The 20251-nt window shown below is 32.5% G+C and overlaps 3 protein-coding genes across 7 annotated transcripts in view; 1 reads left to right on the top strand and 2 right to left on the bottom strand.

Moving 5' to 3' along the window:
* Positions 1–20251, top strand: part of LOC127705886 (vesicle transport protein GOT1B-like) — a 145278-nt gene that overhangs the window by 28617 nt on the left and 96410 nt on the right. The window lies entirely within an intron of this gene.
* The window catches only part of LOC127705875 (1,5-anhydro-D-fructose reductase-like), a 139019-nt gene that overhangs the window by 53082 nt on the left and 65686 nt on the right, over positions 1–20251 (bottom strand). Inside the window, exon 11 of one of the 3 annotated variants that reach the window (XM_052210236.1) lies at positions 7739–7862. The exons of the other annotated variants lie outside the window; for them this stretch is intronic. Coding sequence (XP_052066196.1) covers positions 7820–7862 — 43 coding nt within the window. The 3' untranslated portion in view covers positions 7739–7819. Of the gene's footprint in view, positions 1–7738; positions 7863–20251 lie in introns of those variants that run through there. 3 annotated transcript variants of the gene reach the window in all.
* Positions 1–20251, bottom strand: part of LOC127705877 (aldo-keto reductase family 1 member B1-like) — a 147978-nt gene that overhangs the window by 84829 nt on the left and 42898 nt on the right. The window lies entirely within an intron of this gene.

Below are 20251 nucleotides of genomic sequence, written 5' to 3'. Positions count from 1 at the left end.
AAAAGCAGGAAACTTTCATTTAGTGGTAAAACCTTAATAGTAAAAAAATTCATATTGCCCATGTGCAGTTATGAAATTGAAATGCGGGGAATTCTTGAAAAATATTCAAAAGAAATAAACAATATTATTTGGAATTTTATATGGGATGGGAAAGTTAACCAAATAGAAATACAGGTTTGTTGTCTTGATATAACAAAGGGTGGAATGGGCATGATTAGTATAGAATTATTCATTAGAAGTAAGCAAATAAAGTCTCTTTATCGCATTCTTCATGAACCATTAGAAAGCTGGAATGCGATTGGCAAGTATTGGCTTCGACAATTTGACAATAAGTATAATGATCAATATTTTTTATGTAAATGTTCAAATATTAATGGACTAAATCTTAAAAATATTCCTTTATTTTATCAGAAAATGGTCTATACATGGTCTAATTTTCTAAAAATTGGAGATAATCCCAAAACAAAGCACGAGGTACTTAATATGAAACTATTTGGTAATTCAAAAATTTTATTCCAAAATAAGCCATTGTTTTTTTCTTCCTTTCTAAAAAGTAACATGAAATATATCAAAGAAATATGGAATGAAGAAACCAACGAATTTTACAGTTGTTGTTCTATATTTGAAAAACTTGTGGATAAAAGAAACTGTATATCGGAGTTTTCAAGAGTTAAAAGTTCAATACCAATCGACTTCTTACAAATTTTAGAAATTGATAATGAAATTAATGTAAAAACAAACATAGAATTGAAACTTTCTGATGAAATGTTCATATTAGATAGAAATGACAAAAAAATCAAACCTAAAGAATTGAAACTCAAATATATTCGAGACACGATTAATCAGAAAATATATCCAAAATGTCAAAACAAATGGCAAGAAATTTTTGGGCACGTAATTAATTGGAAAATAGTATGGGACAATCTGAAAAAAGTTAATATCACCAATAAAATAAAAGAATTTCAATGGAAATGCATTCACAATATCATATATACGGAAAGTAGACTTAAAAAATGCAATTGTCAAACGGAAAATGTCATATTTGCCAAACGGTCAATAATACTGAAAATTTGCAACATTTATTTTTCGATTGCAATACAACCAAAATAATCATTAGTAAAATCAAAGATATTTTCACATTTTGGAATGTTCAATTAGATGATGAAAATTTAAAACATTCTATGCTTTTGGGAGATAGCAGTGGTCAATCGAACCACACTTTACTTGTAAATCTCTTTTTTATTTTGACAAAATGGTCCTTGTGGAAAATAAGAAACAAAATCAAATATGATGGGATAAAAATGTCATCTACAGATATTTTGAATCTTTGGAAATCATACATGATAACCCATCTGAAATCTGTACCCTGTTATTTATCTAATAATACAATAGACAAAGAAAAAATAAACACATTAATTAATTTTATATGATGTTACAAACCTTGTAGGAGATAACAGTCACGATGTTATGTGGTCTGCCTTTTATGTCTCTTTAATTTGTATTAGGTAATCCATGGTTTAGAGGTGCACTCGATTATGTTATAATGTTATATTATTTATTACTAGTATTACATTCTAGAAAGATGTTCTTTTTCATTCATTGTCATATAATAGAATAATAAGTATTATTATGCATGTACTACTTTTTCTGGTAATACAGTGCACTTTTTTCAGCCTCCTGCTTCCCGGACAGTTGGTTTTAAATGTAAACGGGAATCCCCAGTTTGCATCCTGGGCAACTGAGGAAAATGTAAACAGGAAATTTTTTGGAATAAACAAGTATCTATTTAAAAAAAAAAAAAAAAAAAAAAAAAAAATATATATTAGTACATAGCTTTGGAACCATCCAATCATTTTATAATAGACAATTAATAGGGAAAATACGGCATCAAAAATGTCCAACCCTTACACTTTAACTATAAAATATACATGCCCCACGTCAGGAACCGTTAAAAAAGTGCATTTTACACTTATTTTATGTTTTTTAGCCAAAAATAGGTCCAAAAAAATGTTCTCCTCGCTCCGCTCGGCAAACTTTACATACTCCGCCCCCCTTTCCAAAATCCTGGATCCGCCCCTGATATCAAAGCTCACTGATAAAAGAAACCTATAAATAGAATTATATCTGATCATGTTGACACTTGAAATATTATTAGTCATTGCACAAATATTTACCGACGCAGGTATACTTACCGTTACATTATGGGTTCCTAACCCAATAACAGGATACTTCGTTCCATTTGGTAAAACAGCAAACTCTGCAATGTCTGAACTCATTGTATGTTCTACTTGCACCCAAATCTTTCTAAGTTTAGTCAGATTTAAACTATGAGTACGATTAGTATTCCTAACATGTGTCGACCTAAATATTTACATCTTAGCGGTGTTTGCATTTGAAAAAGTTTTGTACGCGGTTTAATTTGTACTGGTTTGGCTTTACTTTTCTTTTGGTCAACGTTTGTATTGGGTTTGAGACTTTTGTATATTTGGTAACGAGCATCACTGAAGAAACATTAGTTGTCGAAATGCGCATCTGATGCAATAAAATTAGTAACGTTAATGTTATGTAAAGATGTTGAATATAACTAATATAAAAATAAGGAGATGAGGTATGATTGCCAATGAGACAAGTATCCACCAAAGTTCAAATAAAGTGGATGTAAGCAATTATAGGCAACCGTACGGCCTTCAGCAACGATAAAAACCCACACCATATAGTCGGCTATAAAAGGCCCCGACATGAAAAATATAAAACAATTCAATTGAGAAAACTAACGGCCTAATTTATAACAAAACAATTAACGAAAAACAAATATGATAGACATGAACCAAAGACAACCACTGAACTACAGGCTCCTGACTTGGGACAGGCAAATAAAGAATGTGGCGGGGTTAAACATGTTTGTGAGCGCTCAACCCTCCCCCTAACCTGGGACAGTGGTGTAACAGCACAACATAAGAAAAAACTATAAAAATCAGTTGAAAAAGGCTTTAACTCATCAGATCGATACAAAACATCAAACATAAACACAGACTGGACGTGGCAGGGTCTAAGGCAGGTTCAAATCGTTTTAACCACATTTGATAGTTATATGAAAAATGGTCTCAAACTTTGAACTAGCTTTCAGTAACTGCGAGTACTCTAAAATTTGTACTTTGTGTCTTTTTTGTTGTTGTTGGGGATGTATAAATACCTTGCCATGTCCGGTCTGTGATAGTTGTTTTTCTGCGATGTATGGATCTGATGAGTTAAGCCCTTTTCAAATGATTTTTATAGTGTGCTCTTTTGTTGTACTGTTACACCTTGGTCACAGGTTAGAGGGAGGGTTTGGCGCCAGCAAACACGTTTAACCCCGCTACATTCTGTATGTGCCTGTCCCAAGTCAGGAGCTTGTAATACAGTGGTCGTCGTTTGTTGCTGTTTATCATATTTGTTTTTCGTTTATTGTTTTGTACTTAAATCAGACCGTTAGTTTTCTCTTTTGAATTGTTTTACATTTGTCATTTCGGGGCCTTTTATAGCTTACTATGCGGTATTGGTTTTTCTCATTGTTGAAGGCCGTACTGTGACCTATAGTTGTTAACATCTATGTCATTTGGTCTCTGGTGGAGAGTTATCTCCTTAGCAATCATACCACATCTTCTTATTTTCATATATCAATCAGAACTGATACCGACGTAGTTTGAAGCAGCAGAGGCCCAAGTACTTCAAGCATGGAAGCAACAACAATCGGTTTTGCTTAAAATTCCAATGTAAAATGTCCAGGGGCATCAGCAGGTTTGGGATTTTCTGCTTTGCATGCATCACAAAGCTAGATATCTTAGGAATCAGTAGAAAAGTTCGGTTTCTGTCACCTTTCTGTTATCTGGATAACAAATATATTTGTTTAACGAATTTGGATTTATAATGTTATTGAAGAAGATGATGATCTGCTTGCGATTTAAAAACGAAATGAAGCCAAAGATGCATGTACTAGAAAATGTCCTCCTTATTCGAAATATATTTGTTTTATACGTATATACAGAAGGTTTAATAAAAATGTTTTAAGTCGTCAACACATTCTAATGATTCTTACTGTTTCCTTGTAATATAAAAGAAGGTTCGTGTGGGTTGTAGAACTCTTTTTTGGGACAATTTTGGTATTGCTAAAAACTCAATATACCAGACTTATAAGTAAGCACGCCATGCATACATTTCATCTACATAAAATATATCAGTAGCGCTAGGATACAAACAGTTGGAAGACCAAATCAATGACGAAGTAAAATCTATAATGAAGTTCTGGAGTCGGTTTCATAAAAAAACTTACGACCAAGATTTGTCGTAAGTATACTGAATTGTTCATGACTTACGATCAATCTTAGTCGTAAGTTTTTTTGTGAAACCGACTCCAGCACTGCCAATGAAATTTATATCAACAAATCAGATTGATTTTTAAGCATTGGCAAGACTTAATTTCAAAGTTTCTCTGGTCACAAGTGATTAGACAATATATTACTTATGTTGATTTTTAAGGAAAGTCTAGGGTCTTTTGTACTGAAAAGTACAGGGCTGTACAATATTTTAAAAGAAGTGAGAAGACACCAATCAAATACCATAAGTATAATTGAAACAAACAACATCGTGGCAACAATAAAAAAAAAACGGCGTAAAGACAAAACAAGTCAAAAACACGTACCCCAAAAAAAACCGAATGTAACTCGGTTGTTTCAAACATTTCTGCTCTACTGATGACACCCGCCGTGTTTCTCCTGTTAAATACTTTATTGAGTAATATATGGTGAAACGCCATCACACAATATCGGAAAGGTCAATGTTTCTTATCTTACCGTTAGACAAAATGCATAAACTCTCGGTCATGTTAATTCTCTTACGCCACTACTTGACCGAACGAGAAAGTTTGAAATGTTAACACGGTTTTTCAGAATCAAGAACGGACAAGACTGTTGCTTGTAAAAACTACATGGACGTTGACAATCAGAATAGTACGAAATACAACACTGAAAATGAAGCAAAAGCAACAAAAATCCATCAAAAACCAAAAGAAGGTGACACAGGTATTCCATAAATGTAAACCAAATCATAATGGCGTTAGTAAAACTTTCGAGAGAAACAAAATCATCAAAGATACCAGCCTTATAATTTTGAACGCCAAACACGTGTTTCGTCTACAAAAGACTCATCAGTGACGCTCGAATCAAAAAAATTAAAAGGCCAAATTCGAAGTGATAATTGGTTCAAAAGCTTTCTTTTATCAAGGAAAGCCCACTTTTTTCTTTGAAATCGTAAGTTTACGTTTACGTTTACGATCACCTTTTATCAAAGAAATGGTGATGGGAAACGCTAGTCCTTAAACATTTTTATCAACTGGGAGATATATACTCTACATACAGGCGATGCTGTAATGTTGCGACATAGAATGGACAGTTTATAACGGCAAAAAAAAAAAAAAACTCTCTTTTGTTCTAAACATTAGTTTCCAACCGTGGTCAATTCTCGAGAAAGGTGAAGATATGAAGCAGTATCTACTGAAATCTTTATTTCAACGGCAGTGGTATGAATGCTTCTAAAATAGTCACCAAAATTTGAATTATTCAGTGGAAGAATATCATCTATATAGCGAAACGTATTTAATGCCCGCATCTTATTTGAAAAGCTCCTGTAGGAAGTCTGCCTCATAAGTATAAAGGATATATTCGGCAAGAAGAGGATCATGGTGCAGTGTGTTCCCTTAGAAATGTCGATTGCATGTTGAAGAACACGCTCTCCAAACGATAGAGATATGTTGTCAATAAAACAAGAGTGCACATGCTGAAATGTCTTGCCTGCTTTACTGACCATTGATTTTATGTTGATAGTCCTAAATATAAAGCTTTACTACAAGTTTCACATAAACCTAACATGATCCAAAAAAATGAGATCAAGGTTAGATAAACCAAACGGAAATACATGTACACCTTATATAATTACAATCATTCCATACACAAAATATAGTTGACCTATTGCTTATAGTTTCTAAGAAACAAACTTAACCAGGAAAACTTAACATTGACCAATGAACCATGAAAATGAGGTCAAGGTCAGATGAACCATGCCAGACAGACATGTACATCTTACAATCAATCTATGCTATAAATATAGTTGACCTATTGCTTATAGTATCTAAGAAACAAACTTAACCAGGAAAACTTAATATTGACCAATGAACCATGAAAATGAGATCAAGGTCAGATGATACCTGCCAGACAGACATATACACCTTACAATCATTCCATACACCAAATATAGTGGACCTATTGCTTATAGTTTAAGAAAAATAGACCAAAACACAAAAACTTAACACTGAGCAATGAACCGTAAAAATAAGGTCAAGGTCAAATAAAACCTGCCAAACTGACATGTACATCGTAAAATATTTCCATACACCAAATATAGTTTACCTATTGCATATAGTATTAGATAAAAAGGCCAAAGCACCAAAAACTTAACTTCAACCACTGAACCATGAAAAATGAGGTCAAGGTCAGATGACACATGGCAGTTGGACATGTACACCTTACAATCATTCCATACACCAAATATATTAGAGCTATTGCTTATAGTATCTGATATATGGACTTGACCACGAAAACTTAACCAAGTTCACTGATCTATTAAATGAGGTCGATGTCAGATGAAAACTGTCTGACAGGCATGAGGACCATGAAGGTACGCATATACTAAATATAGTTATCCTGTTACTCATGATAAAGAGAGAAATTAACATTACAAAAAATCTTAACCCTTTTTTCAAGTAGTCACTGAACCATGAAAATGAGGTCAAGGAAAATTAACATATGACAGACGGATCTTCCAGGTCTTCCACCTTCTAAAATATAAAGCTTTTAAGTAGTTAGTTAACGACGCCGCCGCCGGATCACTATCCCTATGTCGAGCTTTCTGCAACAGAAGTCGCAAGCTCGACAAAAAATCTTGATGATGTCAGTTTCAGATAACCTTTTTTTCTAAATCAAAGTGTTTTCTTTAAATTATGATTCTATCTTATTTGGCCATTCTTTTTTATGAAACAAAGTTGGACTAATTCTTTCAAAATTTCTTTAAGTTTAGAATTGATGATTACTTGTGTAAAGAGTAGAGAAGTCAATTTTTGTTTATACAAATGCACGAGGAAAGGGACTCAGGTTGTAAATCTAACAATTCTTTGGAATGTTTGAGTATCCAAACCTGAATCACACCGCCCGTAGTGCAGTTAGTTTCACAGTAACTCTGAAGTAATTTAACTTTTAACTTATGTAAGGATGTTAATTATTCGTTTAACATTAGCATTTACAGCGATATTGCTGAATTAAATACAATTTTAGTAATAACAAATGCAAAATGTGTTTCTTTTACTGTATGGACTTTAACTTCACATTCCGCTACATAGATGATGTTTTTTCACTGAATAATTAAAAGTTTGGTGACTATTTTAGAGGCATTTATACCACTGAAGTTGAAACCAAGGTTACAACAGATACGGTTGAGTCTGCTTCATATCTTCACCTTTATCGAGAATTGACAACGGTTGATAGACTTTATGATGGCCTGTACGTAGAAGGTCTTCACTTTCGCGACTTTTTTTGGTATTCCCTTTCGCGACTTTTTTGGTATTCAGTGGATATTTATGTCATTGTCAAACATACAACATCTATTTACATACTAACATAACAATAAAATCACCCATCGACAAGCCAATATATATAATAAGCGTAATTGATTTATTTTTACAAAAACATCTTAAACCAGTAAATAAAAAGTTAAGTTCAATGTGATCACGTGTTCAAAACTCGTCGTGGAATGCGTAGTACTTGTGATCTTTGGCACTAAAATATAGAAAACATGTAAATCTTTAATACTTGTTTAATAAAAATTGTTAGCTTAAAAATGTACTAGGAGCATTGTTTTAATGCAAACTAATTGTACTTACTTGTACGTTTTAATAGATTTGCAACATTTGGTCTAAAATATTCCATTTTTCAAAAATACTATTATAAATAAATTACATGCACCATTCAAAATTGATTTATTTGTTCGAAATACATCACACATCACAGGAAAACTTTATTTTGGGCAATGTGTGAAGTTGCTTTTGTGAAAAAATCCGAAACATGTAATTTTACCAAAACTATCATAATAGAAAAATGTTATTTTACTAAAACTTTATTTAAGCTTTAACTCCCATAGGTAACGTTAGTCTTAGTTCTTGCTCTGTCATCTTGTTTTGATGCTCAAAAGTTGTATGAATCTGTCTTTCCATACTAAGTCTTTAGATATGGAGCGTATTCAATGGAGGTTATTATAGAAACAAGCGTCGTGCGCACGGTAAATTCTATTATATATCTTTATTATCATCAAATCAAATAATATTTAGTCTCTCCAGTAAAGACAACTTATACACACATGTGTTATATTCAGAGGAAGATAATTGAATAGGATATAACTACATATAATAGAAGTACTAAAGTATACAATATGGCACTTCCGTGTGCATATCAACAAGTTACTACAACTTTTTGATTATTACAACCAAACAAATTAAAACAAAGTACGAATGACCCTTTTACTTTTTATTACCTTACCCAGAGCGCATAACCGATGGCCGATATTGCGGTTGTATGTGTGTGCATGTGACTGCTTGGATTGATAATTTGGTGTTCGCGGGCTTTTCGTCACCTCCTCGTTTTCTATTCTTAGGTTTCGTTCAAGTATTTTTTTATTGTACATTTTAGAATTTTGTCCACGTATGAGGTAATTTGTTAGAACTTCTTGTTATATCAAAAAAATAAAAATGTATCATGAATAAATATGATCTATTTGCTACATGTATCCTCATACATTTTTCTATTTATAAATGTAATATTCCTATTTACAATATTCCTATTTACCGTTGGCAATTTAGATCGACGAATTAACCACTTTAATATCATAATCTAGAAATGTACCTTCAAAGTCTGTTTTGGAGACCTTTTCGTCAAATTTATGTTTGCATTTATGTTAGCTGATGCAGAAAATTCTTTCAGTAATACATGTGCATAAACCCTTAGGAAATGTAGTCCATTATAATGGTAATGAACTCATAAGCAACACAAAACTCACATAGGTTCACCATAAAAACGTAGATTTTTGTTCAATGACCATATTTTCTGCATTTCTTCATCCGTAAGACTGAAACTAAATACCTGCAAAATTCGTAATAAGAAATGTTAATTCATTATTTGCTTTTTATCATTTAAACATCTGATCTGTTACTGACAAAACCATTAAACTTTCTTAGTACTCAGTTTGCATGTAACTATTCTATAGCTTGTTTTTAATTTTTCCGTCTCATTTTAGAAACATAAATTAATTGTTTTGTGTAATCAGACGGACTTCAATATATCAATAAACAGTTGGCACCCTTTAATAGATTATAGTTTGCCTACAGTCATGGATAAATCTAAGAGGGGCGTTAAGATGGGGTGTCATCCCGAATTCCCGAAAAAAATAAAACATTCTTTCCCGTATGCCGAAGAATTAATCATTAATTCCCGAATCCCTATAAGTAAGTGTAAATACCGAATTTCCGCGAAATAAAGGCCCAAATCCCGAATTCCCGCAAAAATAAAGGCCCAATCCGGGTGTACCGAAAAAGGTCCTTCTGCCCCTCATTTCAAGCCCCCTCTACTTGTTAAAGAACAACAAGAACATACATATATATATATGTGCACTTGATATTTAACAGAATACCTTTCATTGGTCGTGAAGCTTTTCCTTGATTTTCTTTTTTAATAATTCATTTTCAATGTTTGAATTCAGATTTTGAGTCCTCGAATTTTTTTAAGTTTCAAATTTAGATTCGCGTTGTGAAATAGTGTCTCGTGGGACAATAAAGGTGCTTTTCCCTCATAGCCAGTAGATAAGTGTATACTATGGATCAGAATTTTATATTATAGTAAATGTACTAAAATGTAATACTTACATCAAAGTTTTCCTTAATTCTACTAGGTGTGACAGATTTTGGTATAACAACCAAATTTCTTTGAAGATGAAATCGTAGTACGACCTAAAATTACATAATCAATATACTATCGGACAGGTTGTAGGGCAATGGTTTATAGAAGAGCAAAGTATATATATATCCTAAATTGAGGTAAATTATATGGCCTTCCAAATACCGTTTCGATTCCTAACATCACTGAAGAGACATTAATTGTCGAAATCCGGATATGGTGTACAAATTTTTGCACCTCATGTTTGCGGTATACCATCTTTTCCGCAGGTTTATTGTTTTCTGTTTGGTATTAAATTAATAATAAAGATCCATTTTGTTACATCTTGTGATCCGTTTATTTGGCAATCGCCAATGGCAGTCAGCAGGGTTTAAGAACATTCGTTGTTCGACCTGTTAGCCAAATGTGTTTTGTTAAAATATACTTTTTCACTTTTTTGGTCTTTTGGAAAATGTAATCAATATACTATCGGACAGGTTGTAGGGCAATGGTTTATAGAAGAGCAAAGTATATATATATCCTAAATTGAGGTAAATTATATGGCCTTCCAAATACCGTTTCGATTCCTAACATCACCGAAGAGACATTAATTGTCGAAATCCGGATATGGTGTACAAATTTTTGCACCTCATGTTTGCGGTATACCATCTTTTCCGCAGGTTTATTGTTTTCTGTTTGGTATTAAATTAATAATAAAGATCCATTTTGTTACATCTTGTGATCCGTTTATTTGGCAATCGCCAATGGCAGTCAGCAGGGTTTTAGAACATTCGTTGTTCGACCTGTTAGTCAAATGCGTTTTGTTAAAATATACTTTTTCACTTTCTTGGTCTTTTGAAAAATGCTGTTTGTGCTATATTTAGACCCCTCTTCCAAGCAATTTGTTTTGCATGCACACGTATAAAAATTGCGGTTTTTATCCAACGCAATCCTAGGTTTGAACGTTGTTTTCAATTTAGACTTGTATATATATATTTATATATATATGTTGTGTACAAGTTATCATTTTGTACAAATTATAATTTGTACAAAAAATTTGTACAAATTATAATTTGTATTTTGACTTTGTACAAATTGTAATTTGTACAAAAAGTGCTTGTACAAATTACAATTTGTACAAAATTTGACTAAAATTCACTTATAACTTGTGATTTTTTGATAAAAAAGTATTGATACACACTAGAAACTTTTCAATGCAATTTTTCAAGTCATATTGATTCATGTATATTGCCTTGAGGTTATAAATTAAACTCCTGTTCACTGGTCTTTATATCTTTATTCTTATAAAGCCAATGCATTACATCGATACAGAGATAAACTGGTCTTTCAAATGGTCATTTGCAAAATTAAAAATTAAAGTGTTCACTAAAATGGCTAGTACTGTTGATCAACAGGATAAATTCTATCAAGAAGTTCAGCAATTGTGTCTGAAGGTTTGCGCTTTGTGGATCAACTTGTACAACTATTAAAGTTGTATCAGAGGAAGTCGAAAACGGGCATTGTCTGGCCAACAAATTCAAGCGGATGTCCTAACAAGAAATACAAAACAGAAACTGAGCAAGTTATCTATTGGAGACAATGTCCCAATTCCACAGTATGACTGAGCACCGAACGATCCGAGGAATATACAAGGTGTTGTTGTGGAAGTAGGAAATGTTGGATATTGTGTAGGGACAATAGCTGGTAATATATCAGGAGTCTTAAGCAGAAACCAACTAGAATCAATTAATGACACTTTTTTTGTCTGTTACACAATTTCTTGATTTACAACTTTCCCTGAGGGAAGCTGTCAAAAAAATTTCAAAAACTGGTGGACAGGGTTATCTCTCTTGCAAATTAAGGCGATTGTAACAATTCGAATTTTAAATGCAAAAAGCAGAATATATTGTGTAACTCGAGGTGTCATGGTTCGCACTTCTGCTCCAACAAATAAGAGCATTGTATATTATGTATAGTATTGTAAATGGATTTATCAGTGGGTTTCATATTGATTCATAATTGAAATTAAAACTATTTTTTATCATTTGATTTGAAACATATTCTATGTAAAATATTGTACAAGTTATAAGTGAAATTAAGCCTTATTTTGTACAAATTATTATGTTTACAGGCACTTTTTGTACAAATAACAATTTGTACAAAGTCAAAATACAAATAATAATTTGTACAATTTTTTTGTACAAATTATAATTTGTACAAAATTATAACTTGTACACAAAATATATATCACTACTAGTGTTTCAGTTTGCAAATTGCAAATTGCAGTACCTTGTAGGAGAGTTATATCGACATTGTGCATCGAACAAATTGCACGTACAGTTTATGAAACTTCTTTCGCAGGAGGTCGGAGATATTCATGTTTTACAGTAGTTACTGTGACGATGCATGTAAACAGTTTACTGACAATGCTATCAAATAAGAAACGAGAGGAAGTGCAATAATTTTACTGATACAAGTACGTAAGTCTTAATATCAAGAGAAAAACACGTTTGTAATCAGAACCATGAGAGAAACACGCTACATAAGTAAATGAGTGTGCAGCTTCATTTAAACAAATAAGTTAATAAGATGCATATTATTGAATGCACATGCAGAACGATTGTAATGGCATGTGATACCCTGATTTGTACTACTACTACACTGTTACACATTTTTTGCAGTCTGCTCTAAAGTGCCTTTGCTTAACGGAGGGGAAGATTAAAGTATTTTTATAGTCTTTGATATTACTTAACGGAGGAGCAGGTAAAAGTATGTTTATAGTCATTGATATGACTTAACGGAGGAGCAGGTAAAAGTGCTAAAAATGAGGTGGTTTCCTCAGTTGATCTTGACCTGAGATGGGTTAAATGAATATGACTTTTTAACAATTTCGTTCGTCAAAAAACTATTCTGGATTTACCTTCATCAGAAACGCCCTAACCCAAACATTTTGAAAACCAAGGATATATAAGACCTAACATGTCACAGTGATGAGATTTATGACCAAAAGGGACATAAAAATAGTCAAATTCGTCAAAGTTCAACTTTGCCTGACGGAGTTAGAACTTTGTTTCCTAATAATTTCTAAATTAATCAACGCAGAATTTAAGAAAATTTTATTAAAAATCATATCACCACGGAAGCACAGACTGCGGAGTTGATGATACCCTCAGGGACTAACAGTCCACCAGCAAAGTGTTATTTTCATTCATTATACCATAAACTTCATGTAAATATATTATGAAATTGTTCTAAACGGGCTTGACTGTTCTGTTTTGGCCTTTTAAATTGCTTTATGTTCAAATTTATACTTTTGGCTTTCTACCCAATGTTTGGTCTCGGACGTAGCTGTTAAAACATATACTAGTAACACATATATCGTGTCCACAGAAATAGGCACCATTACGTGTTTATCCATGGGATCACTAATATCCCACATCTCCTCTTCCCATTTACTGTGAAATGGAATTATTGCGATGTTTTTATTAATGCGAAAAATGCGACACTATCAGGTTCGCAATATTAAGAACTCGCATTTAAAATTTCAGTAGTGATTTTCCTTCATAAAATGTTTGCATTCGCATTAATTAGATTTCGCATTTTGCAAAAGATTCGCAATAATATATGTACGCATTAATTTCTGAATTTACAGTACATTAGATTATTCACGAAGCTTACTTGTGTAATAGACTTTCCTTTTGCTTTTGAAATTTCTTGCAAAACTTGTTCATCAAATATGAGTGGTTCACCTGCATTTTTCCTGAAACGAAAATTATTGTGGAACTGAAAAGGAGAAATTTAAAAAAAAAAAAAAAAGGAAAATTCTAAAAACCATTCAAAAGTATGTTACATTTACTGATTCACTAATGAATCCCTTTAATTATAAAAGAAGCTAGAGCATTTCACTTCACATTCCGGTATACTTACAATGTCCTCGCTATGAATAATCCATATTTTTTTACTCGATTTCCGCCGGAGTTGTAGATTAAACAAACTACAAGAAATCCTTCTGCTGCCTCATTTTAAGACATTCACTTGTGACTTATCACCGAATTCTAGTTGCAATGAAAAACATGGCGGTTGCCACTAGTGAAGCAAGAACTGATTATCCTTCCGGTGAACCTGATTACACCCTTTTTTTGGTTGAGTTCATGTTGCTTTATCTTTTGTTTTCTCTGTATTTTTTTCACTGCTGTTTGTCTTTTTGTCTTTTTCCTGTAGTGCAAGTATTTCTCAGACTAATGGTTTTTGATAGACCAGATAATACCTTCTTTCTTCTTTAGATGTTAACAAGAGTAAACAATTTTACTCAAAGCTATATGACAAACATTATGATTTATATTTTACAATAATTGAGTTTCAACAACAATGTACTTACATTACAAGCTGAACTGCATACGGAATATATGCATCACAACTAGTTTGATTTTTAAGAGCTTGCACTGACTATTCAGATTTGAAAATACACCACAAAATTCTCTCTACGAAATTATTAATCCAGCATTTGTAAGAGAACGGCTCATTCTATTTCAGTAAATTTCATTCTTAAGTACCAGTTTCAAGTTAGGACTGTAAAAGTCCAAGACAATTTTGTTCAAAAGAGGATCGTTTCAAGAGATTCTTCGATATAGAAATATGAAATATGGTATGATTGCCGATGAGACAACTTTCCACCTGAGACCACATGACTTAGAAGTTAGCAACCCTATGACACCGTACGGTCTCCAACAATGAGCAAAACCCAAGCAAGCTATAATATGACAAAAGTAAAACAATTCAAACGAGAAAACTCACCTGAAGTTCATTACTTTATAATTTATTCTCTATTCTTATGTTTTGTCATTATATTGAAGAAATGTCATAACGTAACTAAATGACATTTTTGAAATCAAATAATTAATTTTCATTTTGTTTTTTGTGAAAACCTCAAAATCAGGAAATCTGGTAGTTTTTTTGCAATTTCTCCTAATTTAAGAAATTAAAAGAATTAAAGTAAATATGCATGACAATTACAAATAAATTATTACATGAGTCTAAAAAATTGCTGAAAGCTATGATACCTTTGCCTTCATTGGCTGAAATGCGGTCATCGCAAAAAATTATAAACTTAAGGTGGGTCATCTGTATATATATATATTTCCCGAGATATAATTTTCTTATACTTTGCCAAGATGAAGATTTTACCATGTTTTTCTTCAAAAATGTAATAAACAGTATGGGTCACCGTGCTATTTTTCAAGCTACTAGTTGTGGAAAATTGCCCTATTTTGCATAGATTTTTCATGAAAAAAACTTTTTTATGAATAAAAATAAATTTATGAGAACAAATTTTGAAATGAAACATGATAAGGTAGATTTTATAAAATGCATTAAGAAAATAAAAAGAAAAAATGGTGTCATCGAACTTGTTTTCTTGCTACAAGCATAAAAAGAAAATTCCATTAACATCCCGTATAAAAATTTTACTTTAGAGTTATCTCCCCCTTTAAATTTAAGCAAAGATCTATTCTCGATTGTTTACTGCTATTTTACAATCCAAGATGGCGGTATACAGTGAATCTACCTCAAAAGTTGCTTCCCAAGTTCTTCCTGCATTTCCCATTGGTGCATATGGATGTATTTCGATCTACCAAAGACAAAAAATAAATGGATAAATCAATAAAAACAAATTTATATTTAAATGATTTCAGCTTCCAATTGTGAACTTTTCAGTTCTATGTAGCAACATCCCAGCAGCGCATGCATACGGAGTATATATCTCCCAGTTGATACGATATTTACAGGGCTTGAATATCCTATAATGATTTCCTTGATAGAAGGTAACTGCTCACAAGGAAGCTGTCAACATATATTTGTTCCACCTAACAGAAGTTCCACTGGAAACTTTGTTATAAACAATGTCATAATATATGTTCCTGTTGGAACAAATACTCTATAATCTTTATTCCGTAAGGAACAAATACTGTAATATGTGTTCCAATGGAAATAATATTACTGAATATTTCTGCCACTTGGAACTTATATTATGAAGGAACTTCTATTTCGTGACAAAGCTATTAAACCAAGAGTTCCAAGTGGTGAAGTTGAAATTATCCCGTCGTAAATTTTACGGACGCAATCACGAGTTGGTTGACAGTAATGAAATATCTGTTTCCAAGATGACAACGGATATGTTCCAATTGTAACCACAATCATGTATCCTGCCGAATTATACTTATCACCGGGTTTGTACTAACATGAGCAACACGACGAAGGCCACGTGTTAGCAGGATCTGCTTACCCTTCCGGAGCACCTGAGATCACTCCCAGTTTTTGTTTTGGTGGGATTCGTGTTGCTCAATCTTTAGTTTTCTATGTTGTGTTTTGTGTACTGTTGTTTGTCTGTTGGTCTTTTTCTTTTTTAGCCATGGCGTTGTCAGTTTATTTTTCGACTTATGGGTTTGAATGCTCCTTTGGTATTTTTCGCCTCTCTTTTATAGTACAAAGTTGAATAAAACAATGAATTAAAACATTATATGATTATTATTTCATGAAAACAAAAATAGTATAACGGCTTGCCCTTCCGGTCAAATATATGAAAGCATGTAAACAGTTCATTTTGTTTCTTATTCAATATAAACATTTGTATACTAAAGTAATTATCTCAATTGAAATTTTGAATAAAAAAATTAGTTGAACTAAATGATACTACTATATATTAAAAAAAACAAATACCTGCATATTACATGGTTTTATTCTCGCATTTTTCATCAGTCTCTCAGTCTGAGCTTTAATAAAATTTGAAATTCCAATGTTTTCAACCAGTTTTGCATCTACAAGTTCTTCCATTGCCTGAATATAAACACAACCATTAGAAATACTAAAACATTTCTACTAAAGTTTTTATATGAAACTAGCATGTAAAAGTAAATATCTTTACATAGTATTAGTAAACCATCCAGAGGTCAACACATCTACGTTATTCAACAATACACAAGTGTTCATATCGCATGCCAGGCTCTTAATATAGTCAGAGATCTGCAAGTATTCCCAGTCTTTGACTTCAACGTAATTTGGTCTCTGGTGCAGAGTTGTCTCATTTGCAATTATAATACATCTTCTTATTTCTATTTTTATTCATATATCGATTTGTAAATGCTAAATGGATTTACGAGATTTGAACATCGGTAAACTACGGTTGCATTTAAATCAAATATATCAAAATTAAAACCCTCAATTATATTTTACTGAAACTTTTTTTTACCTTCCATGTATCGACGTAGTCGTGGTCAGAACATATAACATTTCCATCCTTGTCTTTTGGGAACATGTCATCTCCATCCTAAAATAAAATCTTGCTTATGGTATTTCCTATCGTTTAATAGAAATATTATAAGACAAATTATGAGGTCTATCTATACATGAGGGTCTGGATGGGGGATCCTTTAATTCTGTATTCTTCAAATTATTTAGCCATTTTTCACTATTCTTCATACATTTTGCACATTATTCTCTATTCTTTATATTTTATCACCACATTATTCTTTATTCTTTATTTTTATTTTGCCTATTTTCTGTAATATAAGCCCATTGTTCTCTATTCTGTAACCCCATCTAGACCCTCTGTCATGTAATCCGATAAATATAAAACATATAGCGAAGCATCTTTCGTCTTTCTCGTTCACAATTCCTTTGTTTGAAATTAAATAAGCCGCAATATTTATTCGGCGTTTTGCATTTGCGCCTATCTGCATTTCATTTGCGCCGATTTTTTCTTTCATTTGCGCCGATTTTTTTTCATTTGCGCCGATTTTTTTACAGGTAATTTCCAGGTAAGTTACAGGTGAATGTTATTTTTCATTTATCACCATAGACCTCTTCCGTTAACCAGTTGTACAAATTTTATGAATTGTCAATCAATTGGGATAGCCATTTACCAATGTCACTTAATTTGCCTGTATACTCTGTGCTCAGCCCAACAGAGTGGATTTTCCTCCACCAGTTCTGAGACAGATGAAAACGACAACAATATTCTACATTGTGGAAAAGCACCAACAATTGCGTTATGCATTGCTTGTTCAAAGTCAATATATATATATGCATAACCTCGGCCACAAAGGAAAGTTGTTTTTGACGGCAGAGATCGCAAATCATTTACCGCATCACTTCATAACACTGTTCATCTTTCGCTGGTAAGAGGGCGTAAATTAAAGGCACTACGTAGTTTCCATATTTATATCCGTGTAAAGTATATAACTTATAAAAGTATTTCGGACAGCACTTAAAAGTTCCATCTATAAATATTGCAGACATATCATTGCAAAGACATTCAAGATTGAGGTGTGTAGAAAGAATAAGCATACCTTTCTCGCGATCAATTTACCAACCTTCCGATATGTATGGCCAGTATTTACTCACCTATGTTATACTGAAAATGCAATTGGAGCAAATACAATAAAATCGGCGCAAATGAAAAAATGAAATCGGCACAAATGAAAGAATGATTTTTTTCAAAATCGGCGCAAATGTCATATATGCTTCAGTGTTCAGACTGTCGATGTAATCAGTAAACAGTCGTGAAAACCAATAGAAACCCGAATTCTGTTCAGAGTAGAACGTATGAATGGATAATTTGGTTTACAAATATTTACCTTAAAACCAAATGGCCAGTGCAATAGGAATAACTGTACAGAGTCTACTCTGAGTAGTTTTAGAGACTTCATTGTATTCTCTTTTACATCTTTTGGGTTATGATGAGTATCCCATAGCTGTTAATAAGAAAAGTTCATTATGTATCAAAAAGTTGGCAAATAATTCCATCAGAATATTATGTAATCACGTATTTTGCTGTTTACATAATATGTATGCCATTGTCATGTTTCATATTATTCTTCATAATGATATGAATATGTTAAAACACTTCCTACAAAATGTGCATTTATTTTGTTATCATCCTTGGTCAAACCCTCTTAGTTTGTTTTTGTCCTGCATATGTTCAAGCTGAATTATAATCAATTTGACAATGATACCTTGGCCTGTGTTATACAAATACTTGATTATTCATGTTCCCGCACCTTTAAATTGGTGACTTTGGTTGATTATGATTATTCTTTGACATCTCCGTTACATCTTTGTTGCCTAATCTTTACAGTAAAAACTTGCTTCAATAACTTTTTTATAGTGAGAAATGTTAACAAGAACCCGAAGTGTCAGATGAAATGAATACTGAAGCAAATATATACACAAACCTTTGTTGTGATGAATATTTCTTTCTTGCTTTTAATTGTTCCGTCGTCTAGTTTTGCTTGTATTGCATCCCCTACTTCGCCTTCGTTTCCATAAACACGGGCAGCATCTACATGACGGTATCCAATATCAATCGCATATTTAACTGCTTCAAAAACAGTACCTGGGCCACCCTATAGTGAGATGTGAATTTGTTAACATGTGAAATGACACAAGAGCTGTTATTCCCATGTGGGTGTTCCCCTTTGCATGGTTTATTCACCAAATTCAATAACTTTAATATCTGATAAGCTTCCAATTGCATTATCTAATATATAATTTCTTTTTGTGTTTTCCTGCGTTTCTAACTGTATTCTAGAAAAATACAAACATGAGTTTTAACGTAGATCCCGAAAAACCTGCGATGAAAGCTATGATTATATGTCATATAAAATGTACATGTGTTATCGATCTTATCAATTCTGTTTTAGGAGGATTAATATACAGGTAACTCTGAATTAATAACCAATGTAAATGTGAAGATAAAAATAAACTTACTGTTGCATTAAAAACTGTAAACGTGCCCAACCCAATAACAGGATATTTTGCACCACTTGGAAGTGTAATGTATTTAGGTATTTCTGCAGCCATGATTTCTCTACACTCACTGTAGTAGATAACAGTTTGTGTATCAATTTTATTATCATTGATTATCAGAATAGATCATGCCACGTTTACACGGGAAGATAAATTCAGACTTTTAAAATGTCAATTAAGTTTGTTTCTTGGGTAGTAAGGAATTCGAAATATTAGATTATCAAACAAAAGTGACCAATGTTTATCTTTTGAATAAACTTTGAATATAAAACATTTTTCATGTCGGGGCCTTTTATAGCCGACTACACGGTATGGGTTTTTTCTTTTTGTTGAAGGCCATACGGTGACCTATAGTTGCTTATATTCACGTCAGTTTACTCTATTGGATAGTTGTCTTCTTGGCAATCATACCGCACCTCTTTATTTCAAAGGAAAGGCCATTC

Source organism: Mytilus californianus, unplaced genomic scaffold (assembly GCF_021869535.1).
Source record: "Mytilus californianus isolate M0D057914Y unplaced genomic scaffold, xbMytCali1.0.p SCAF_6, whole genome shotgun sequence".
NCBI classification, from domain to species: Eukaryota; Metazoa; Mollusca; class Bivalvia; order Mytilida; family Mytilidae; genus Mytilus; species Mytilus californianus.
The sequence above is the reverse complement of the archived record's forward strand: the minus strand, read 5'-3'. Positions and strand labels throughout refer to the sequence as shown.